We start from the raw sequence: 26,242 nt of genomic DNA, 5'->3' as shown, positions 1-26,242 counted from the left end.
ATTGGGATAGGACAGTAAGGGAAGGTGGCCATGGTCAGACTCTGGGGATGTTTGACTAGCAACACTCAAACCCAGATCTTCTGATTCTAGAAATTACATTTTTTCCATTACATCATATCTCATCTTTATAATTCTCTAACTTATGTTATTTTTCTTTCCTTTTGATACTTCTCTCCTCTTCCATCCCCTCCTTCCTTCTCCTTTTCCTGTTTTATCTTCTTGTTCCTCCTCCTTCTCTGCATAAGTACTCATATGATTTGAAACAGGTGGTCTGAATATAATTCTATCACTTGGAGTTAATATATATATTTTTTTAATAAGGCTTTTTTCCTTGTCTTCATATAGAAGTCCATTAACAAAAACTTGAAACGTACTGAAAGGTAGAACAACTACTGTGCACTGAGCACTTCTGATCTGCTGAGCCTCTCTCTAAGGGCTTTCCTGGGTGCCTCACATTTAATCCTTAGCCTATGTAGCCGATACTCTGATAGTTCCATTTTGAATCTGAGGAAACTGAGGCACAGAGAGGTTAAGTCTAAGGCAGAGTCAGGGCATGAACCCCAGAGCTCATGCTCTTACCATGAAGTTTCCTAGCTTCTCCTTTTTTCTTGTATAGAAGGGAGGAAATAATTTCCTATTTCACAAATGATTTTATTATCAGGCCAAATTGGTAACACAGAATCGGAATTGAAAAAGCTTGCTGAAGAAAACCCAGATTTACAAGAGGCATACATCGCAAAACAGAAGCGACTTAAAGTAAGTAAACCAGGCTGTTCTCAATTGACATTCACTTTTTGTATTAAATGTTCTACTTTTTGTAAAGTCTCATTATTTCTAGAACATGTCCTTTTAAACATTTGCAAATCACCAGTGCATGTTACCTTTGGCTTACATTCTGCTTTTAGAAAGAATTTTTCTTAATTAGATTTAATATTCAAACCTAATGACAGTTGCTTAAAAGGCAGGTATTTCTCATGCTGATTGTCAAGGAAAGTTATAAAATGAAAAAGCAAGTTCATAAAATATACTAGAAATCTGTCATTTCAGGTAGTCTGCCACTTTAAGGCCTAGCTAGACCTTTAGGACTTTAATACCAATGGGGCAATTGGCAAGTTTGTTCTTCTATTATACTCCTCTCCTTTCTCTCATTTTTTTCTTCTTACCGTTCACCCATTTCCTCCACCTCCAACCACTAATCTGTTCTCTATGAGCTCAGTTTTTGTTTTGTTGTTGTTGTTTTTAGAGTCCACGTGTAAGAGAGATCCTATAGGATATATCGTTGTCTGACCCATTTCACTTAGCATCATTCCCTCGAGATCTATGTGTGTTGGTGCAAATGGTAAAACTTCATTATTTTTTATGGCTGAATATTAGTCCATTGTGTATATATACCACATCTCTTCATTCATCTATCACTGGACTCTTAGGTTGTTTCTTGGATATTGTAAATATAACTGCAATGAACATGGGAGTGCATATATCTTTTTGAATTAGTGTTTTTGTTTTCTTTGGATAAATACCCAGACGTGTAATTGCTGGATCACATGGTGGTTCTATTTGTAATTTTTTTGAGGAACCCCTGTATTGTTTTCCATAGTTGCTGCACCAGTCTACATACCCATCACTAGTGCATAATTATTTCCTTTTCTCCACATCTTTGCCAGTACTTATTTCATGCCTTTTTGATAATAGCCATTCTAACGGCTGTGAGGTGATATCTTACTATGGATTTGACTTGCATTTCCCTGATGATGAATGATGGTGAGCATGCTTTTATGTACCTGTTGGCCACTTATATGTCTTCTTTATGTCTTCAATTCAGATCCTCTGCACATTTTAAAATCAGATTATTTTTTGCTATTGTGTTGTAGGAGTTCTTTCTATATTTTGGATGTTAGCCCCTTATCAGATACATAATTTGCAAATATTTTCTCCTATTTAATAGGCTGTCTTTTCATTTTGCTTTTGGTTTCCTCTGTTGTGCAGAAACTTTTTAGTTTGACGTAGTCCCGCTTGCTTATTTTTGTTTTTGTTTTTGGTGTCAGATTCAAAAAATTATTGCCAAGACCTATGTCATGAAGCTTACCACTTCTGTTTTCTTTTAGGAGCTTTATGGTTTTAGGTCTTACATTCCAGTCTTTAATCCATTTTGAGTTAATTCACTCTGACTTGCCTGCCGCCTAAGGAGCAGGGCTTTGCTTCATCTGTTACAGTCAGCCTTTCTCTTTCTGGTGCTTCTTTCCTCAGGGCCTAAGAACTCATGCAAGCTTCTGCCATATTAAAAATGTACCAAACACCAACACTCCCCACCCTCTTCAACTTCCCATTTTCCTTTATCTTATCTTAGCTAAGTGTGCTGCGCAAAAGAAACGCCTGGACACACAGCACTCCTTACTTTCCTCTTGGTCTTTAACTCACTGCATTCAAATTTCTCCCTCAGGCCTGACCCTTCAGTTTTTCATTCCTTGAAAGTTGCTGAAGTTCCATTCATTCCTTGGGAGTTGAGAGGAGTCTCTCTGTGTCCCTTGTATTCTTGGCCATGTCTGGTCATCTGGTCCTACAGGAGTTCCCGGTAGACCAGTGGGTCTGGCCCATGGAGTATTCTCACAGCCAGAGCATTTTCCCTCAGGTTTGCTTTGGCTTTAACATTATTCTGGATCTCCTCATTGTCATGGATTAATAGTCTCCGGCTTTAGAAGAGTTTATGTCTGCTTTGCTCTGTATTGATTGTTTTTTTGCAGGCATAAATAACCTATTTAGTTATTTTTGCTAATTAGTCAAAGCTGCTTGACCATGACAATGTCAAATATTTGAAGAAAATTCTTGATGAATTGGAGAAAGTCTTGGATCAGGTTGAAACCGAGTTGCAAAGAAGAAATGAAGAAACCCCAGGTAGGTTCTCATTTGTTTTTGTTTTTGTTTTTCTTTTTGCTGGATGCCAGGCATATTTATGGGAATACTCTTAGATTTTACCAAAAACATTCTGTAGTCTGTTTTTTTTTTATTATTTTTATTCATGGGCAGTTTAAATTATCCTGACAATAATAATAATACTGAACTCAGCAAAACCCAGATGTCTAATGATAACCAGTCTGTGTCTATGAGAAATGTGACTGGTAGAGGATTTTTCCGCACCATTTAAAGTTATGGTTGAGAGATTCCTACTTAGACCATTTGACACATTTTTTAATTATAGTAGTTCATTTGGTTGAATAACCAGAGTAATTGCTTGAAAGCTCCATCTAGTTTTTTCCCTAGGCAGGGAGAGTACTTCCAGTCTGAAGTATAAAATGGGGGATGGCCTGTAGAAATCTGCAGGCTGGCTGGTGAGCGTCCCTGTATTGTACCTGTGAACCTAACTGCACGATCCTGCCATTGCCCAGGTGCATGCACATGGACCATTTGCGCTATTCTAATTGGTGACAAAGTGGAAGACCATGTTACATGAAGCTTGCTTCACAATAGGAACTTTCTTCTGCTTTACATAAGTAACTAGGAGCAACAATCACTGAGTGACATTTTAGGCCCAATTTTACAGATCTTCCTAAAGCTCACCTGATGTTTTCCTAAGTCAGGAGGAAAGATCTGTTGACTCCTTTGGTTTGGAGGCTCTCGGCTCCTTAGAATCCTTTTCAATATCAAAGATCAGCTCTGAGCTCAGATGGCTCCTGTTTCACTCAGGGATGTAGGTGGTTGACAGATACCAAGAAATCTCTCTTCGCTTGGGATACACTGGCATGGACTTTGTCTTAGGTTAGAATTACTCACTGAGTAGGATTGTCAAGAGAATGTCCCATGGCCTTCATCTTTTGCTGTACTCACACTCGCCCCCAAGACCGAGACAAAAGATGCCAGCTCATCTATCTGTATAGCGCTTGCCCCTAATTCTCTGTGTCCCTCTTTCTGATTAGAAGAGGGCCGCCAGCCTTGGCTCTGCGGAGAATCCTTCACCCTGGCAGACGTTTCTCTTGCTGTCACATTACATCGACTGAAGTTCCTGGGGTTTGCGAGGAGAAACTGGGGAAATGGAAAGCGACCAAACTTGGAAACCTATTACGAACGTGTCTTGAAGAGAAAAACATTTAACAAGGTGTTAGGACATGTCAACAATATATTAATCTCCGCAGTGTTGCCAACAGCATTCCGGGTGGCCAAGAAAAGGGCCCCAAAGGTTCTTGGCACTACCCTTGTGGTTGGTTTGCTTGCAGGAATGGGATATTTTGCTTTTATGCTTTTCAGAAAGAGACTTGGCAGCATGATATTAGCACTTAGACCCCGACCAAATTATTTCTAGGCTTGTAGAGATTTAGTGGTGGTGACTCATCCAACCATTCAACTAGACTCTTGTATACTCTTCCAGGCCCAGTGAAGAATGACCCTGGGCCATTAGTAAAAAGTATAATTTACTTTACTCTTTGGGTAGTTTTGTGGGGAGAGGAGGTGATGAAAATGTTTTTGTGGACTGGTGACTTTGAGATTACTTACTTGCAAATCTGAACTAATCCATCCTTAAAACATGTGCAAGGTCAAGATATGTAAATGCTGATAGAGTATTAATCTTTAACTCAGAATGCAAGTTCAAGTTCTGAATTACTTTTTGGGAGGAGGTTCTTACTAGGAGCAGACAGTAATAATCTGTGATTGTCCATAGCTCTTCATCTGAGGTGAACTGGATGTTTTGAATGTACAGCAGTTAACAACATTTTCCACTGAAATTCAGAAATCATCTTTGTTTTACAAGCTGGGTTCAGACAGCAGCAGGGCACAACAGTGCTTCACATGATCACTGTTAGATTCAGGCAGAAATAAGAGAGACAAAGGGAACAGAGAGAGGGAAAAGAGGGAAAAGGAAGTCTATATAGTGAAGAGCAGTAAAGGGCAACCTCCAGGTGCCACCAATGCCACTCAGTGGCTGCCTGTCCCCTTAGTAAACATTAGAGTTTTGTGGCCCCTGCCCACATATCCTCCTATACTTAAGACCTTGGGAAGAGCACTAGGGAGTTACTGGTGGGAGTGGGCTGGAGAAAATTCTGGGCTTTACACTAACAGTACCTCCTCTGACCTTAGTATTAATTTTAAATGCATATGAATCACACTCATTGTTTTAATAAGATTAACTGCTTATATACTTGGGTATGAAATGACCACTGGAACGTGTCTGCCTAGCATTTACATGAAAATCTTAAGTGCTATAAAATGGTTCCTTTCTTTTCCTCACAGTTCCCCCAGTTGGATGATGCCTGTGAGATATCCCTCCTTTGGACTTTTTGTCCAGTCACTGGGGGTCTGAGCTTATATAGCCCTTTTTAGCACACAAGTGGAAGTCAGGTGAATGTCTCAGCTAATCACCAACATGGCATGTGGCTGGGTCGTGGATAGTTTAATGATCTGGAAGGATTAAATATGCCCATTCTGTGTTTGAAGAGGCTGGTGTGTTTAAGAAAAAAACAACTGTGGTCTAGACCTTGCATCTGTTTATTGTCCTTAACAAAGTCTTAAAAGTTTAAAGAGAAAGAGAAGGAGAAAGGTCTAGTCTTAGTCCATGGAAATTAATTTGGGGAAATGAAATAAGTTCATAGTGAAGTCCACTTATATTCATTTATGTATGTTTAGGCGTTTCGGGGGTACCTCAGTCCATCTGGAAGGGACAATCCCAGGGTGTCCCATGAACAACCATGGAATTGCATCATACACAGTTTGTGCTCAGGAAAAAATTTTCATGGTGACAGGAGGATACAGATTCCCTGGAGCTGGCCTGAAGGGAGTTGGGGGATAGTTTTAGATCTCTGGCTGGAAGTATGTATAGAGAATGATGAGCTAAGGTTCCAGCAAACAACAAAAGCTTTTTGGATTGCCTCAGATTGGCTATGCAAAACAGGCAAAGAATGTACTGACTTTTTCATTAACAGGAAACAGTCATACTTAGGAAATGACTTTTGGATGGTAAAATGAGTCTATAATTCCATTTCATGAATCAGTTATTTTAGAGAGTCTTGAAATGGATATTCCTTGTTTACAAAAATTAATAACATCTCAGTGTAAACTCAATACAACAATAACTAACAGACTGGCAGCTTTTCTAATATCTTAATATTGCCCCTCAGTGCATTGTCATCGAGACTGGCTGGATTTATTTATTGCTGGGACATTCCAGTTCATATTCCTAAAAGAGCCACAAAACTGATTATTTAGTAGTTCATCATGTTTCAGAGATCTTTATATAACCCTATTAGAAGCAAGAATTCAGACATGAAGAGAATGAAATTGGATTTTTATAAAAATCTACAAAGGATACTTACCAATGTAAAGGTAGTTGATTAAGAACAAAGATTAGAAACCCAGTGCTGGCTTTTCTTAAATTTATTTTATTACTAAGTCAGAGAAAGTCTACTGGGAAGTGTAATTTTCTGATATAGTTTCATTGGAAATATTCTTGTGTTAATATTAAAGGTGATGCATCCTAGTGATTTCACTTGTTTCGTGGATACCCTTGGTTTGGACTTATAAAATGTTTGGGATCATAATGCCCACTAGATGTCGCTGTTTATACAGTAGTCTGAGACTGGGCATTAGGTTCAGCAAGCCTTCTAAAATGGCTCAAGTGAAGATAAACATTAATGACCTTAGTTTCTGAAATGAGGGCATCTTGATCAGATCATTCATCTGTAAAAAAGCTTGAGGCACATGTAGTATTGATTTCTAATGCTTGGGAAGGGATAACAATATCACACAATATCAGGCTAAAGAGCTAAACATATACTGTTAGCAAAATAAGCACTTTTGTCTATTTTTTTTTCCCCATGATCATTGGTGACTGGCCAGTGTACTCCTCAGTTTCCAAAGTTTGTATAAATATCAAAATTATAAACATGCCTGAGGTACTAAATTTAGGTTGACTATGTATGTCTTAATATATAAATGCTATTTTATTGTTACTACAATTACATGCCTTTTGAATCAATTTCCCTTAATTGCACATAGTTGTAAATGTTTGCTTGATTTTTAGTGATTATTGATATTGACACCAGAGTTGTATATATTTTGGTGTTGTTGAATGTGATAGATCAAGATACTATTCTGCCTGTAAGATCAATAAAAGTAACTGGATAATCAATATGAACTCTACAAGTACTAATTTTATAATATTTTTAAAGAAAACAGATTTCATTTAAAATCATAACATAGTGTGGTAATTGGACAGAATAAAATAAGCAGAAGTTAGATATTAAAGATATTTAGTTACAAGATGCCATATTTTCCTTATAATAATTACTCATGATTTATTTAAATACACATAATTTTATCATTAAAATAAGTGGTAGCTTAAAGAATAACATATTGCTGTGGGGTCCCTGGGTGGACAGTTGGTTAAATATTCAGCTCTTGATTTTTGGCTCAGGTCATGGTCATCATGATCTCAGGGTTATGAGATTAAGTCCCTTGTGGGGCTCTGCACTCAGCACAGAGTCTGCTTGAGTTTCTCTCTCCCTTTCCCTTTCCCCCTCCCCACTGAACTCTCTCTCTCTTTCCCTGTAAATAAAGAAATAAATCTTAAAAAAAAATAATATATTGCTCTTGGTCATTAAAGGGGTTCTTCTGCTGCTATTGAATGGGATAGGCATGGAAATGACAAATACCAAGGGAATGTTATTTTTTTCAAAATGGTTTTGTTACATGTTCACTTGGTTTCAAAGATTACTTTTATGATATTTATGTTTATTTTTGATGTAGCCAGTTCTCTTTTGTTGAGTAAGATTATGATTATTCAAGATTATGGCAAGATTATGATTATTCAACTTGCCATCCATATTTCTAGCCTTGGCCATTATTCTAATCATCAAACAGAAACTGGTATTTTTGTCTTACAATGAACGAAGCAAATGAGAACCTAATTGACTTTATTTTCCCTGCGTTTACAAGAAAAACAAAAAGCCACAATATTGAATACCCATGGAAAGTCAAGTGACACACAATTCTGTTGTCTACGCAGAAAAGGGAAAAACACCATGGTAAAGACACAAAAGTCAAATTAATGCAATTAATAAATTAGTATTTAGTTATGACTTTGATATTGTTTATGCCAAATACTTGACTCAGTATATTGTTATTCTTTATGTATTCATATCAGAATGTCTTGATTTTCTAATTTACCACAATACTTGTGTTTTACTAGATAGGGTAGAAGATTCCAAACCAAGTAAGGAAGTATAGTTTCTAGAGTGAGGACAATAGTTTTAATTATGTATTACATTGTGAAAATGTAGAGAGGGGGAGAGAAAAGAGAGCTCACTTCATGGGTTAAGGCAGTGCATTGATGAAAGCAGTATCTTGTATTACTGAATCTGAGTTGAGCCCTGGAATTTTGTCTTGGGAAGGAGGAAGAACTGACAAGGCAACAGGGTAGAGCAGGCTCTGAGGTATAAAACAACAAGGCCATATGGAACTTGAGACAAAAAGTACTTATAATGGGCTCTGATATGCTCTGATTCCAGTAGGTGGTATATCTCATCATAAAGCTTCTTTGGGAAGTTTTGATGTTTATGTCTTCAGCCTTTCACTATATTCATTATTTATATATTGGCTCCTGGATTATAAGGTACTGTCTTTAAATTCCCTATTAAGATAGACCCATAGTGTGGATGAAACTATAAAGATGTTAATGAAATGTAATGAAAAGGGTCAGGTTTCCATGCTAATAGAAATATTCACATCCATATACATAAGCTAATTCCTAATCATATAGGTAATTTTTCAGGCATATGGCTAGTTTGTATACCTTTTCATATCATCAGATTAAGCTATCTTTTGAATTTAAGAATCTGATATTCAACAAAGTCACAAACATCAAATATACATCATAATAGAAATATGATATACTTTTACCAATTCCACACTTAAGCTCAATGAATTCAAAAAGTAAAGATTTACATTGAAAAACTAAGAATTATTAGCATTAAAAGCAGAGGTGGATATGTTGTAAAAATGGCCACAAACTCTGCTCCTTTCTTTGCAATGTGATGCTCAAATCCACTTGTCAGAAATAGTATCCTCAGAACATGACTATACTAGGCTCACTCAGAAAGGAACTTACCAGAGACATTAGACATCAAGTAATGATGAAAGTCACTAGAGGTCCTCATTAATACCTTGTCAATCTTGCAGGCAGAAGTAGGGACTATGCCACCAAGTAAGGCCGAAATTAGAAAAGAGTTTTTCAGTCTTGGCACTATTGACATGGTGGGCCAGGTAATTTTTGTTGTGTAGATATGTTTTGTGTATTGTGGGATGTTTAGCATCATTCCTGGCCTCTACTTCTAAATGCCAGTAGCTCCCCATTTATTTTCTGTTCTGGCAACCCAGAATATCTTCAGATGTTAACCAAATGTCACCGGAGAGAAAATCATCACCAGTTGAACACCTCTGCTCTCCATTCACTCTAACAAAGCCTAAAACCAAACCACAAAATATGCGGGGGAGATAGATATTGGAGGTTGGATTCTGCCAAGTTAGCTTGGGAAACATCTTCGGTTTCCACATATCCTCCATATCGAAACATAAAATCAGACCTACACAATTTAAAGGTATAGCCACAATTACTGGCTAATTGAACTGCCTACCAGAACAAGAACCAATACCCTTCAGAGTGAAAACAGAATCCAGAATCACTATAACATATCACTCTCAATGTCCAGTACACAATTAAAACATTACCAGACCCTGAAAGATACGGGAAAATAGATCCATAGGCAATAAAAAAGGCAATAGTAAACAGAAGCAGAATGTGATGTGACTCAGAAGTTGGATTTAGCAAAGACTCTAAAATAGGTAAGTACAATATATATTCATAGAGTTAAAATAAAATATAGTCTGACTGAGCCAACAGATTAGGCATTTGAGAAATGAAAACCATAACAAAAACCAAACAGGGAAGTACTGTAACTGAAGTGAAAAATTCACTGGATGGGCTTCGAAACAGATGGGAGAGGTAAAGGAAAGGTGCAGGAGCAGAACCTCAGGGACAAATGAATAATATCAACTCGTTTAACATACGTGTTAGAGGAATGGGGTGGAAACAAATATATAATTAAACATGCCAAATTTCCCCAAATTTGATGAGAAGTGTTGATTTAAAAATCCAAGAAAAACACTGAATTCAATGAAAGGTAAATATCAGGAAAGCTACACTGAAGCATTGTTGAAAATTGCCAGAAGAGGAAGAAGTCACATAATACTAAAATTAACAATAAGAATGTTTGCTGAGTTCTCATCAGAAATAGTGGCTGTCAGAAGACAATGGAAATGTATGTAAAATGTTGATGGGGAAAAAAATAATCAGAATTCTATATCTGGAGAAAATATCCCTTAAAAATTGAGTGAAGTAAGGACATTTTCCTGATAAGTGCAAACACAGTAACAAATTGGATCCAGTAGACCTGCAAAACCAAAATTATTAAAGGCATTTTTCAGACTGATTGGAGGAATGAAATCTGATGGAAAAACCAAATCTTCAGGAAGTAAAATCTAAAGAGTGCTAGGAATAGCAAATAAGCGGGTGTTATGAAAAATTATTTTTATTACTTCATAATTTCCTTAAAATGATTTGACTATTTAAAACTAAATTAATAACATTGTAAGGTGGACTTTATGATAAATGTAGAAATAAATATATCAAAAAGAAGAATAAATGTAGGGGTGATGGATAAATGAAATGATACTATAGTAAGGCTGTGTATGAAGTGTAAGAGGGATATGTCAAGGGCAAAGTAACAAGTGTCTAGTGTGAAGTAGTACTATTTTGACTCCACATAGATTCTGATAAGTTAAGAATGCATTGTCACTGGAAGAAGACTAAAAATTAATTTTATAAAAAGCTAGGAAACCAGTAGAAGGAAAAGAAATAAAATACCAGTGAAAAGGGCAACAGAATGAGAAAAAGAGAGGAATGGAAAACAACTAGCAAGTGGTAGATTTAAACACACTATTGCAATAATTATGTTAAATGTAAATAATGTAAGTTATATTGAATATACAATGTTCTAATTGAAAGTCAGATTTTAGATAAGAATTCAGGACGCAAGTATATGCATCTGTTAGAAACTCATTTTAAATTTAAGGATGCATGTAAGTTGAACATAAAAGGATGGAAGTGTACGTTAAAGGAAACCATCAACAAGTCAGCCTACTGAATGGGAGAATATATTTGCAAATAGTATACCTGACAAGGGGTTATATACAAAATATATAAATAATTCGTGTAACTCAAAACCAAAAAAACCAAACAATCTTATTAAAAAATGGGCAGAGAACCTGAACATTTTTTCCAAAGAAGACATACAGATGGTGTACAAGCACATGAAAAGATGCTCAACATCACTAATCAGGGAAATGGAAATCAAAACCACTATGAGAATTTAGGAAACAAAACAAAAAAACCCAAGCAGACACATAAATACAGAGAATAAATTAATGGTTGCTGGAGGGGAGGTGGGTTGGGGGATGGACAAAATAGGTCAAAATGATTAAGAGGTACAAACCTCCAGTTATAAAATTAATAAGTCATGGAGATGAAAAGTATAGCATAGGAAATATAGTAAATAATATTGTAATAATGTATGTGACAGATGGTGACTACAGTTATTGTAGTAAGCACTTGGTAATGTATAGATTTTGTCAAATCACTATGTTGTACATCTGAAACTAATATGATATTGTATGCCAACTTCAATAATATACTTTAAAAAAGGACTGAAAGTGGTATACTAGGCAAATGGCATAAGATAGCTGATGTGTTTATATTAATCTCAGAAAAAGTAGACTTTAACACAAAGCATTTTTAAGAGACGAGGTACATTTATAAATCACAAAAGGATCAATTCATTAGGAAGACATAATCATAAATATATATGTATCTAATAACAAAGCTTCAGAATTCATGAAGAAAAATCTACAGAACAAATGGAAAAAATGCCAGAGAGTTTAACACCACCTTCTCAGTATTCATAGTAGTAGACAAAGATTAGTTTGATTATAGGTCTGGGCACATTATCAACCAACTTGAACCAACTGACATTTATAAAACATGGTACCCAATAACTAGAATGAACATTGTTTTCAAGTGCATGTGGGATGTTCATCAAAGTAGACATAGACTAGGTCATTAAAGAAATCTCAATAAATTTTCAAAGCCTGGTATATTACAGAGTATACTCTGTGACCATAACAGAGCTAAATCAGAAATCAATAACTAAAATATTTAGAAATTGCCCAAACATTTGGAAATTAAATAACATGTATAAATATCCCATGGCTCAAAGATGAAATTATAAGAGGCTAAGAAAGTATCTTGACTTGAGTGATAATAAAAGTACAACATATCAAAATTTGTGGGATACAGCAAAGGCAGTGCTTAGAGGGAAATTTAGAGCTTTAAATGGCTATAAAAAGAGAAGAGAGGTTTAAAAATTTTAATGTAAGTTTCTAAGAGCTACAGAAAGAGTAAATTAAACTCAAAAGAAGGAAAAAACAATGGAGTCAATACATAAATCCATGATTTAAAAACAGTAAAATTAACAAAGCTCAAAATTCAGTCTTTGAAAGATTAATAAAATTGATAGGCCCCAATAGGATAAATCAATAAATAGCTAAATATAAATCGCTAATATTCCTAATAGTTTGTTTTTGCTTTTATTTCCCTTGCCTCAGGAGACATATCTAGAAAGAAGTTGCTATGATCAATGTCAAAGAAGTTACTGCCTGTGTTCTTTTCTAGGACCTTAATGGTTTCAAGTGTCACAACTAGGTCTTTCATCCATTTTGAATTTATTTTTGTGTATGGTGTAAGAAAGTGGTCCAATTTCATTCCTTTGCATGTTGCTGTCCAGTTTTCCCAGCACCATTTGTTGAAGAGACTTTTTCCCATGGAATGTTCTTGCCTACTTTGTGGAAGATTAATTGGCCACATAAGTTGTGGGTTCATTTCTTGGTTTTCTGTTGTATTCTATTGACCTATGTGTCTATTTTTGTGCCAGTGCCATACTGTTTTGATTACTACAGCTTTGTAATATAATTTGAAGTCTGGAATTGTGATGCCTCCAGCTTTGTTTTTCTTTTTCCAGTTGCTTTGGCTGTTCAGGGGTCTTTTGTGGTTCCATAAAAATTTTAGGGTTGTTTGTTCTAGCTCTGTTAAAAATATTGGTGGTATTTTTATAGGGATTGCATTAAATGTGTAGATTGCTTTGGGTAGTATGGATATTTTTAAAAGTATTTGTTCTTCCAATCCATGAGCATGGAATGTCTTTCCATTTCTTAGCGTTCTCTTTAATTTCTTTCATCAGTATTTTATAGTTTTCATAGTACAGGTCTTTCACCTCTTTGGTTAGGTTTATTCCTAGGTATCATACTGTTTTTGGTTCAATTGTAAATGGAAAATAAAAGAATATTAGGAAAAAAACTGTCTTGATAATTTGATAACTAGATGAAATGGGTAAATTTCTTGAAAAACACGACTTACCAAAAGTGACAAAAGAAAAAATAGAAAATTGGAATAGCTATATAACTATTGAAATACTTGAATTTGTAATAATGATTAAAAAAAAAAACCTTTCAACAAAGAAAACTCAAGATCAAGATTGTTTTATTGGTAAATTCTATCATGCACAAAGTAAGAAATAATACCAATCATACATATAAACTCATTTTTCAGAAAATAGAGAATAGAATGTTATTCTATGTGATCAGTGTAACAATGATACCAAGATTTGTTAAAGATTTATAAAGCAAGAGAGTAGAGACAGTTATGGACTGAATGTTTGTGTCCATCCAAGGTTCATATAATACCTTATCTTGGACCTCCAGCTTCCATAACTTTGAGAAATAAATTTCTGTTGTTTACAAGCCATTTATTCCATGGTATTTTGTTTTAACAGCCTGAATTGACTAAGACAGTAAGACAGTGACCAGTATCCCTCACGAACATAGATTAAAAAATCCTAAATAAAGTATGGCAGATTGAATCCATTAATGTTTATAAAAGGATACATGCTACAAGTACAACTTATCTAAGAAGAGCAAGCTTGTTTTAATGTTTGAAAAAATCACACAATATAATTAACCACACTAACTGAACAAAGATGAAACATCATATGATCATCTCAACAAATGCAGAAAAATATTTTGGTAAAATTCAACACACATTCAAGATAAAAAAGATTCAGCATAGGAGAAATAGAAGGAAATTTCTTAATTTGATAAAAGCATCTATGAAAAATCCAAAGCTAACATAATTTAATGGTAAAAAACTGATCAGCAGTCTCTCTTTCTCATAGGTCAGGATTAAGGCAACAAGGTCCAATGCTATCACTTTTACTATCCTACTGGAATAATTATACAATAAGCAACTAAAAGAAATAGAAGGCATAAAATTGGAAAGGAAGAAGAAAAAATTCCTTATTTACAATTCATTTGAGTCTATATAGAGAATCCTAAGGATTTTCTAAAAACACTTAGAAATATTAAGTGAGTTTACCAAAGTCAGAGAATACAGGATCAATATGTAAAACTAGTTGTTTTTATATGTACTAACAATTTACATTTGAAAAATGAAAAACTTTCTTTTACAATAAATCAAAAAAGAGAAAATACTTAGGTTTAATAGAAGGTGTGTGTGTAAGACAACTACACAGAAAACTTCAAATAGTTGATAAGAGAACTTTAAAAAGACCTAAACAGTTCTACCATGTTCATTGATTGGAAGACTCAATACTCTTAAGAAGTCCCTTCTCCCTAGATTTATCTGTAGATTCAATGACAAGTCAACCAACATCCTAGCAGCCCTCCTACACTTTTAAAAGAAGTTGAATGGTCCAGTTTCATTCTGGACTATTCTCTTATACGACACACAAAGATAAACTCAAAATGGATGAAAGAACTCAATGTGAGACAGGAATCCATCAAAATCCTAGAGGAGAACATAATCAGTAACCTCTTTGACATTGGCCACAGCAACTTTCAAGACACGTCTCTAAAGGCAAGTGAAACAAAAGCAAAAAATGAACTTTTGGGACTTCATTAAGATAAAACTTCTGCTCAGCAAAGGAAAAAGTCAGCAAAACTAGGACACAACCCATGGAATGGGAGAAGATATTTGCAAATGATATTACAGATAAAGGACTGGTATCCAAGATCTATAAAGAACTTATCAAGCTCAACACACAAAAAACAATCCAGTCAAGAAATGAGCAGACAACATGAACAGACACTTCTCCAAAGAACACATACAAATGGCTAATAGACACATGAAAAAATGTCCAATGTTACTAGCCATCAGGGAAATACAAGCAAAACCACAATGAGATACTACCCTACACCAGTTAGAATGGCAAAAATTAACAAGACAGGAAACAACAAGTGTTGGTGAGGATATGGAGAAAGGGGAACACTCTTATACTGTTGGTGGGAATGCAAGCTGGTACAGCCACTCTGGAAAACAATATGGAGGTTCCTGAAGATGTTAAAAATAGACCTATCCTACAACCCAGCAATTGCCCTACTGGATATTTACCCCAAAAATACAGATGCAGTGAAAAGAAAGGGCACATGCACCCCAATGTTCATAGCAGCAATGTCCACAATAGCCAAACTGTGGAAGGAGCCAAGATGCTCTTTAGCAGATGAATGGATAAAGAAGATATGGTTCATATACACAATGGAATATTACTTAGGCATCAGAAAGGATGGATACCCACCATTTGCATCAACATGGTTGGAACTGGAGGGGATTATGCTAAGTGATATAAGTCAAGCAGAGGAAGAAAATTACCACATGGTTTCACTCATATGTGGAATGTAAGGAATAGTGTAGAGGGCCACAGGGGAAGAGCGGGAGAACTGAATGGGAAAAAATAAAAAAGGAGGACAAATCATGAGAGACTCTGGACCCTGGGAAACAAACTGAAGGTTACAGAAGGGAGGGAGTTGTGGGGGGGATTAACCAGGTGATCAGTATTATGGAGGGCATGTGTTGTGATAAGCACTGGATGTTATATGTAACTAATGAATCATTGAACACTACATCAAAAACTTACGATGTACTATATGTTGGCTAACTGAGCATAATAAAAAAAGGAAAAGCAAAATAAAGAAATAAAAAGAAGTTGAAAACTTTATTCTAAAATTTATATGAAGATGCAAAGGATGTAGAATAGTCAAAACAATTTTGAGGTAGAACAAAGCGGATTTGCATTATTTTACTTTAGGACTTAAAAGAAAGCTATGGTGTTCAACTTAGAATGGTCTTAGCATAAAGGTAGACATAGGTCAGTGGCACAGTATAGAGAATCCAGAATAGGTTTTCCATGTACGGTCAATTTTTTTTTTTCTGTTAGCATTAAAACCAATTATTTTTCAATAGAGGAGAGATCGTCTTTTCAAAAAATGATGCTGGAACAACTAGATAGCCTTATAAAAAATATATACCCTGACAGTAATCTCCAACAGTACACAAAAATGACTTTGAAATCTATCATAGATTTAAATATACAAACTACCATCATGAAATTTCTATAAGAAAATATAAGAGTAAATGTTGGCTACTTTGTGATAGACAGAGATTTATCAGAGAGGTCACAGATGAATACTCACCATGAAAAATGATGTTAGACTTTATCAACATTATAACTGCCTATTTTCCAGAAGACACAATTAAGGAAATGAAAAAACAAACCACAGAATGGAAGAAAATATTCACAATATATGTGCCTAATAAAGAGCTTATAGCCAGAATATATATTCCTGCAATTCAGTAATAGCAGAACAAAAAGTTGAATAAATAATGAAAAGAAAAAGGACTTCAATAGATAATTCTCGAAAGAAGATATATGGTCAGTAGGCCTACGAAAAGATGCTCAACATCTTTATTCATCGAATCCAATAAAACAATTAGATTCAATTAGAAGTCAAATACACCAATTATTGCACAAACATACGAGTTATTAATGTTATATAGTTCAAGTCAAATTTAAATTAAACAATGAGGTACTACTTCATATCTGCTAGAAGTGCTAAAATTAAAAAGAGTGATATTAGCAAAGATATGGAGTAAATGGAACTTTTAGAAATTATTGGTTGGGATGTAAAATTTACATCTACTTTGTTAAAACAGTTTTGTAGTTTTATACAAATTAAACATGCACTTAACATACAATCTTACAATTCCACTCTTAGGGATTTATCCCAATGCAATGACAGCCAATATCTACATTTATGTGCAAGGCCTATACATGTTTATAGCTGACTTAGTAATAGTAGCCGATAATTGGAAGCCATTGAAATGTATGTCATAGATGAATAATAAACAAGCTGTATTAAATTCACACAATGGAATACCATTCATCATAAAAAAGAATACACTACACTTGTAGTGTAGCTGAATCTCAAAAAACATGCTATTTGAAACAAGCAATGGGCTCACACATGTGACTCAAATCAAAGGGTGATTGTCATTGGCCCAGAACCCTGAAGTTTTCCTATGTCTCAGTAAAGAGTCACTCCAGGTCAGTGTATCAAGACTATTTTGGTGAACCAACTTTGTGTGATCTCATGAAAGAGAAACTGCTGGTTGGTGGGACTGATTTGCCTACCCTGGAATTGGGACCTGACCATGGGATTCCAGGCAAGTCTTACAGGTGCATATTGTAGAGTTCCTCAGGGCATCTGGTAACCTTACATGTAGGCTATATGGATGGAAAATATCAAAAATAGGAAAAACAGAGATAAGTCTCATGTAGGTTTGGTTCTGGTCTGAGCTTTACCTGGACGTAATTGCTGGCCACGGCCAGTTCCGGCATCTGGGGCAGACTTAGAAAATTTTGAAGAATGCTCTCTAAAGTGCAGTGACCATTGGGTTGTACCAAGGAGGTACAGACTGCTTGATTTTTAAGGGCAATAATGGTGAGGAGAATGTTTGAGGAGTTCAGTGGTGGCTATCCTTAACTGATCAGGGTTGACAGTAGAAGATGCTACCATTAAACTAGTACCAATGTCATCAAATTAGTATTAATTCCATAGGATTGTGAACTAACAGAGTCTAGTTAGAGGCACTTAACAGAGGAGTGGTATATATAATTACCAAAATGAGGAGTACAGCTGGAGTCACAGTTCTTAACCCACAGGGATCTGTTGTGACAGCAAACGGATCATTTGTTCTCAGAGGAGCAAACCACAAGGGTCTTAACTTGTATCACCAGAAAAATTGAGCTGGTGACAAGAAGTCTGATAACAGCTGTTATAATGGGAAATCCTTCACTCAGTTACTGGATCTAAACAGATTCTCAGATCTAGGATCTACTGTCTAAAGAGGAGACTATGTATTTTTGAGAAAGAAATTTGCAGTTTTCCACAAGAGTATGTGACAAATACTTTTTCAGTGTTTTACCAAAGGACCTGTGGCCAGGCCCACCTCTTTCCTTATAGCTCTAGGGCAAGTATGTAAATGGAAGGAATTGGCTCACAGCCTATCCCTCTTCAGATAGTGTGGAAGTACTAAAATTTACTTCCTGTTTTTAATAGTCCAAGATTATTAATCTAAAGCCATTGGAAATTATTCAAATGACAAAATAATTTTTCTTTGAGCATCTTCAAGTTGAATTCTGTGGGATCTAAAATGTTGTTTATAAGCCACTCGGTCTATGGTATTTTGTTATAGCAGCCTGAACAGACTAAGACAGAACTTGGTACTGAGAATTGGGAATGCTGCTGTAATAGCAGCAGCAAATACTTAAAACAAATGCTTAAATACTTAAACAAATACTTAAAAATGTGTAAGAAGCTTTGGAACACCATAATGGAAAGAGGCCAGAAGAGTTTCAGGGTGCATGCTAGAAAAAGTCTATGTTGCTGTGAGCAGACTTTTAAGGGTGATTCTGCTAAGGGCACAGAAAGAAGAGAGGAGCACTGTAGATAAAGTCTTAATCTTCTTAGGGCATACCCAAGTAATCCTAAACAGAATTTTGGTAGAACTATGGATGGTAAAGCCCATTTTGATAAGGTCTCAGCATGTTATTGGAAACTAGAGGAAAGGCCCTCCTTGTTATTAAGTGGTGAAAAACTTGGCTGAATTGTCTTCATGTTCTTGTGTTTTTTGTTTTGTGGAAGGTAGGACTTATGAGCAATGAAATTGGATATTTGGCTGAGGAAATTTCTAACCAAAGTGCTGAAAGTGTGCTTTGGCTTCTCTCAGCATCTATTAGTAAAATGTGAGAAGAGAAAAATGACTTAAAGATGGAATTATTAGAAAAAAGACCTTAAAGATTTGGAAAATTCCTAGCCTATATACATTAAAAGAAATGAGAAAGCCTATGCAGGAGGGAACCCAAAGGGTATGGCCAAATAATCGTTTGACTAAGACAATGGGTGCATATCAATTAAATCTGATGTAATTACTTCAAATAATTGCTAATTAGCCATCCATTATTTTCCATTGCTTTCCTCAGCAAATGCCTCATACATTTTCTTACCAACTGACATATGTGGTCAACTGATTTTTGACAAAGATGCAAAAGTCATTCAGTGGCAAGATATAGTCTTGCAACAAGTGATGCTAGAATAATTAGATATTTATGTGTAAAAAATGAACTTTGATCCAAACCTCACATATATACAAAACCAACTCAAAATAGATCATAGATATAAAACTTAAAACGATGACACTTTCAGTAGAGAACACCAAGGAAAATCTTGTGACATTGTATTTGGCAAAGATTTCTTAGTAACAAGCCAAAAGAACAATCCATAAAAGAAAAAATTGGTAAATTGGACTTCAAATTAAAAGCTTCCACTTTTTAAAAGATACCATTATCAGAATGTAAAGACAAGCCACAAATTGGAAGAGTTATTTGAAATTGTGTCAGATAAAGGATTTCTATGCTAAATATACCAAAATTTTAAATGTGAAAACAACCCAACAAAAATGTAGGTAAAAGGTCTGAGCTGACATTTTATCAAAGAAAATATATGGATGAAAAATGAGCACATGAAACGATGCTTATCAGGGTGGCTGGGTGGCTCATTCAGGTAAGCATCTGCCTTCCAGCTTGGGTCACGATCCTGGGGTCCTAGACTTAAGTCCTGTGTGAAGCTCCCTGCTCAGCAGGGAGTTTGCTTCTCCCTCTCCTTCTACCTCTCACCCTTGCACATGCTCATCTCTCTCGTGTGCATGCTCTCTCTCAAATAAATGGGATCTACAAATAAAATTAAAAAAGAAGAAAAGATGCTTATCATTAGTCTTTCAGGAAATGTAAACTGAAGCTACAGTGAAATACTCTTGTATACCTATTGTAATGCCTAAAATTACAAAGACTGATCATAACAACAAAAAAAAATGAAATCTTGCCATTTGCAACAAAGTGGACAGAGCTAGAGTATATTATGCTAAATGAAATAAGTCAGTCAGAGAAAGATACCATATGTTCTCACTCATAAGTAGAATTTAAGAAAACAGATGAAAATATGGGGAGGAGGGGTAAGGAGACAGGGAAACAAACCATAAGAGACCCTTAATGATAGAGAACAAACTGAGGGTTGATGGAAAGAGGTGGGTGGGGGATGGGCTGGATGGGTGATGGGCATTAAGGAGGGGACTTGTGATGAGCACTGGGTGTTGTGTGTGAATGATGAACTACTGAATTCTACTTCAGAAACCAATATTGCACTATATTTAACAAAATTAGAAAAATGAAAGTTTAGTCACGCTGAGGGGAACATTAAGGAATCTTGGACACACTCTAAATTAATTTACTTTTTCTAGAATTTCAAGTAAATGTTATCATAAAAGGAGTAGCCTTCTCATCAGGCTTCTCTCAGCTTAAATATGTTTCTGTGCATCCATGCTACTGCAGTATCAATTGTTTATACCTTTCTATTGCCAAGTAGTGTTTTATTTACACAATGCATTTATTTTTCCATTTACCTATTGATGAACATTTTCTTTGATGAGGGACAGACCAGTGACTGGGGATTGGGGAAGCTGGGAGACGGAAGGATTATAAATGTGGATGACAAAACATGGGCACTGTGGACATAGTTATTTTGTGTGTGTGGGTATAGTGATGGTTTTATGAGTATATTTGTAACAAATTATTTAATTATCAATTATATCTCTATAAAGCTGTTAAGATTACATATATCATCTGACCCAATAATTTGACTTTAGGGCTCTATTAAAATAATTGCATATGTATACAGAGACATATGAGAAGGATGTGCATGGTAGAGTTTGAAACAAACAAAAAAAGGAAACAAGCTTGTTTATCAATAAGAAAATTAATATGTTATGGTACATCCATAGTTCTATGCAGCTATTAAAAGAACAGGTAGAAAGATCAAGAGCAAACTGAAGATTAGTGTATACGTATATTATGTGTGATTCCATTTATGTAAAGAAATATGTGAGGACACAAGAAAAAATTAACACTAAAACTCTTAATTATGGTTGACTCTGGAAGGGGAATTGGAATTATGAAGGCATCTGTGAGGGAGAAGACTTAAACTTTTTACTGTATCTTTCATATGTTATATCAATAGCTTGCTTATTTTGAAAGCTTGATTCTCTTCTTTCTTCTTCATATCCTCTAATTTTGACCACTATTCTGGGATGTACATTAAGAACTAAAAGCTTCATCCTTTTCTATTATTTTCCAGTTTTTAAAATAATGATTGGTTTTCTAGTATCCTCCAAAGATGACCAATGAGGGTTTTTTTTGTGGGGGGAGAGATAATATTGAACTCAGGGATTTAAACATATTTCATGTATTTCAATCCATTGCCTTTATTATCTTACTGATACTCAAATTCTCCTATCTTTGGTCACTATATGCTTATTCAAGTTGGCTTCTGACTTCTGCTCATGATATAATTTAGCAGCTTGATTCTTGCTATGATAAAGTGCTTCAAGTACATGTTTTACATTTCCTGCCACAAACTTGGAATCAGCTATTTTTCCACAGATACCTGATTCCTGTTAATGGGAAACTGATGTGAGAGTTGGTTATTGCTATTGGATTGGTAATTTTTTCTAGATCTTTTCAGTAGATAGAGCTTTATATGTTCTAAAATCATCTTTAAGAGCATGAAGTTTTAATAAGACTTAACCTTCCAGCTAACACACTGTTAGATACTGTTAGGTATTTAGAAAAATGATAATAGAAAATACCGTCATTGATATTCAGTAAGTTGGAGTTTAGTAATTTTGCCTAAGAATAAAAAATATTGAGTAATATGCTTTGAATCAATCCCTTTAGTCTATCATCCTTTTTCTCCATAGGTGAATACTGCTTATGAGTTCTGTTTTCAGTGCTGGGTTCAGATGTTGTGTAGAAAAATTATTAATGAGGAGAAATGGAAGGCTGGAGTTTTTGTGTCTTCTATGATCTAGATGAAATTGTAACAAATGTCCTCTGCTTAGAATTCTACCTTTTTTTTTTTTCCTGAGTATATATCAGTTTAGGAGTTTGAATTATTTAGGAATTTTTGGATTATTAATTCTGTCCACCTTTTATTTCAATTGCTTCTGATTTGGAATCTCTTCTTTCCAGCATTTTTAATCTTCCTGCTTCCAGTTGTTGCACTGAAATCTTAGAATTAAATGAAACTGAATTACATTTAAACTAAAAATACAAAAACAAAAAACAAGAACTTCTTCCTCAATTTGCTTGCAAATCAGTCAGCTTATAAAATGTGAAACTTTCCAATGCTTTTTATAAACCTGGGTTAAGTCTGGGTCTTTTCAGGATTTAGCTTTCAAATTAAGCAAAATTTCATGAAACATAACATTTTGTTTCCCTGGGTGTTGCAGATAAACATATTAAAACAAATCCAATTTTGGAAAGCCATTCAACACTTGAGTTGAACTCTTCAAAACTAAGTTGAAGGAAATCTTAAAAATCAATTCAAATTAGCTTGTTTTGTTAAATTTCACCTGTTTGCAGGTTTCGGATGGCTTTCATTCCAACTTTTAACCCCATCCAAGTTTATCTGAAACCCAATCTGTGTTGGCTCTACAATTGACTTACATTTGTCCTGAAATTATCCTACTCAAATTGCAGCCCAGGTTAGTCCAAGACTCATCTCTAGAAATCTCATTTTTTCTCTTGGGAGAGAAGAATCTGGCTGTATTTTGGGGAGTAGGAGTGACTTCAAAAATGTTAGATTTAATAATTTGAATTTTTACAAATATTTCCATCCTTAATTTAAAAATGTGTTTTTCGGCGTGCCTGGGTGGCTCAGTGGGTTAAAGCCTCTGCCTTCGGCTCAGGTCGTGATCCCAGGGTCCTGGGATAGAGCCCCGCATCGGGCTCTCTGCTCAGCAGGGAGCCTGCTTTCCTTCCTCTCTCTGCCTGCCTCTCTGTCTATTTGTGTTCTCTGTCAAATAAATTTAAAAAAAAAATTAAAAAAAATAAAAATGTGTTTTTCTAGCAAAAGAGAATCCAACACTGTATCTAAGTCATGAGAGACATTTTCTCATTTCCAAATCTCTTCATCTTCCCTGGGCCTGGGGCTTAATTACCTCTATAACTATGTCCTCTGACATTCGTGATCCACACTCTTCTCCACACTCTCTCCATATAATTGTTAAGAGGTTATTTGTTTCTCTTAGTTTGCCAGTTTATCAGTTATTTAGCGGTTCCTCTTGCAGGTTCAGTTCTTCCACGAAGCCTTCCAATAAAAACTTACAAAATGCCCAAAAGGAAAAGTATGTACTCACAAATATAACAGTTTTCTTCTACCTTGTGAATTAACCCAGGTCTTGGTTCTAGTTGGTGTCTCAGCAGTAAGGTTGTAAGTCTCACACATTATCACCAGCACCCATGAATTCAACTCTTAACACCAGGTTACAGATTTCCTGCCTCTGAAATGATGAGAATAATGATTTCATTTATTTACCTCCCATGAACTTATGATTTGGAATATAATCAGCTGAATCCAGACAGTACACTGATAACTGTTTGCTTTTAAAAACATTCTGTTATTTTATTTATTTTTTAAAACATTCTGTTATTTTAAAAACAGTTTTGTTTAATTTTGTCCATTAGATATGACTTACATTAATATTTTCTTGCCCAAGAAGATTGCGTGTGTTGACACCTCCTACAACTTTTGGGAATTCACTTCAATAAGGAGAATAACAACCAGGAGAAACATACCGTATTACACAATTTCTTTAAATTCCTCTCAGGAAACCTCTTTTCAACCACTGTGTTTTGTTCCAGAAGCCATGCATGAATAATTTTTATATTTTTCCAAAGGAAAATTTGTTTTCTTCAGGTCTTTTCTTTCCACTAGGAAGTCATGTTTTCCTGTGAATGGAACTTAAACCTCAATTGTTCAATTCTAAATTCAAAACCCACAGAATTTGGTCTAATGAAAGCAAAACACATTTATTTTTTCATTCCTAACTGCTTGAAATTCTATCCAGGTTTTCTAAAAGTTGATTGAGTCTTTTACCAACATTTTCTATGAACCACACATGGATTTGGAGTTTATAGACAAACCCCAAACCTCTAGAAACAAATCCCGCATCAAGAAAATTTCATTTGGTTTCAGGTTTCACTACAAAAATTCAATATAACTTCATGAAAAAAACACTAAAGCAACACAGGATGGGGATGACTCTTGCCACCAGTGAAATGCCATGCTTATGTATTATTGCACACCAGTACGAATTTATGTCTTTAAGTCTTGAGTGAAGTCCATTCCATGTTTTGCAGCCAAAACAACTATGCACATTTTATTTGTAGCTAAATTTACATCTTGAAGTTACATAAAAAAGTACACTAAAGAACAACACTATATGGAGGTGGATCTGATGTAAGTCATAGCTGAATGATGTTAAGGCCAGAAAAACAAATGATCTGGATGCTCGTAAGTTAAATATTAATTTATTAACTTTCGAAAGACCTAAAAGCACAGAAGTAAATGAGACTTCTTCTTGAATCTTTTCTTGATCATCTTTTTCCTCTTCTTCCTCTTACTCTTCTTCTTCTTCTTCCTTCTTCCTTCTACCTTCTTCCTTCTTTCTTCTTCTTCTTTTTTTTTTTACTATGGTATTTCTTCAGAATTTGGATATTACCAAATCCAAGTGATAGATGCCATAAAGAGACCTGGTACACACAAATTTTCCCTATCTTTCCCATTACTTTCTTTTACCATTGGAACTTAAATGTTAAGGCTCAGAGAGTGACAAAGCCAAAAGACAAAAGTAGCTACATAGCATGAAGGAAATTTGCTAATGATTAGGAATATCCATATAGAACTTACATTAGCAAGAAAGATCTATAGGATTCAGATGTGGACATTTGGATGTTTGTTATAGATGCTAGCATTATTCTTATAAATACAGAATGTATTTTATACTCACTTTCTATGTGGTTATTTTTATTAATACCAAAATATTAAAGTATTAAAAAACTTTAAATTTATAAGGAGAAAGTTCAATATATTTGGCAGTGTCTTAGAAGTGCATCACATGGGGGTAGTATTCATAATAACCATGAGATTTATAGTGCAGAAATCATATCTAGATTTATTAGTTATGATTTAAATGATTTAAATATTTTTTAATTTAATTGAAATGATTTAATGATTTAACTTAAATGATTTAAATAATTTTTCCTTTCTAGTAAAGGGCTTGACAAAAACATAAAAGAGAACCTGAACATGTCTGGCATGGACAAAAAATGAGAAAAATGACTTTTCAATGTCCTCTGTCCACTTTCCCAATAATTGGCTTTGAAATCTTGGTACATTATTTATCTTTTTTTCTGCTGAGTGAACTCAGTAAGTTTGGGATAAGGGGTGATAGGCATAAAGTATGATTAAGGCCTCAGGGAATTTTAGATGAAAAAACTTGGCCCCCCAAATTTTTGTTTAATGTGTGTATACTATGTAAGGTATCCTGGATCAAAATGTCCTGAATAGTCTAGAAAGTTGATAATGACTATATTACATCTGTTTTTTGGTAATAAGGAAAGAAAAAATATGGGGCAGAGATTTAAAAATAAATTTCCATGGGCTTTGACTACTATCTCAGTGTCTTCTGCTGTTCTGAGACATAATATATATGTTGTATGTTTGATTATAAAACTAAACTCCTACCAAAAAGTAGATGATTAAATATTATCATAACTAATAGTTTACAAAATTACAGTAAACCTCCGTTAACACTTAAGTTCAATTAAATGGGGGCAAATAT

General features: G+C 34.9%; 1 protein-coding gene across 3 annotated transcripts in view; it reads left to right on the top strand.

Annotated features, from left to right (window-relative positions):
- GDAP1 (ganglioside induced differentiation associated protein 1) overlaps window positions 1–7,404 on the top strand; it is a 47,784-nt gene extending 40,380 nt beyond the window's left edge. For all 3 annotated transcript variants that reach the window (XM_047724731.1, XM_047724730.1, XM_047724732.1), the window contains 3 exons: window positions 662–756; window positions 2,778–2,892; window positions 3,912–7,404. In XM_047724731.1, the coding sequence (XP_047580687.1) occupies window positions 662–756; window positions 2,778–2,892; window positions 3,912–4,294 (593 nt within the window). In that variant the 3' untranslated portion in view covers window positions 4,295–7,404. The remainder of the gene's footprint in view (window positions 1–661; window positions 757–2,777; window positions 2,893–3,911) is intronic.
- The last annotated feature ends 18,838 nt before the right edge of the window (window positions 7,405–26,242 follow it).

This window comes from Lutra lutra, chromosome 4 (genome assembly GCF_902655055.1).
Source record: "Lutra lutra chromosome 4, mLutLut1.2, whole genome shotgun sequence".
NCBI classification, from domain to species: domain Eukaryota; kingdom Metazoa; phylum Chordata; class Mammalia; order Carnivora; family Mustelidae; genus Lutra; species Lutra lutra.
Note: the sequence above shows the minus strand (reverse complement) of the source record. Positions and strands in the feature narration are given on the sequence as shown.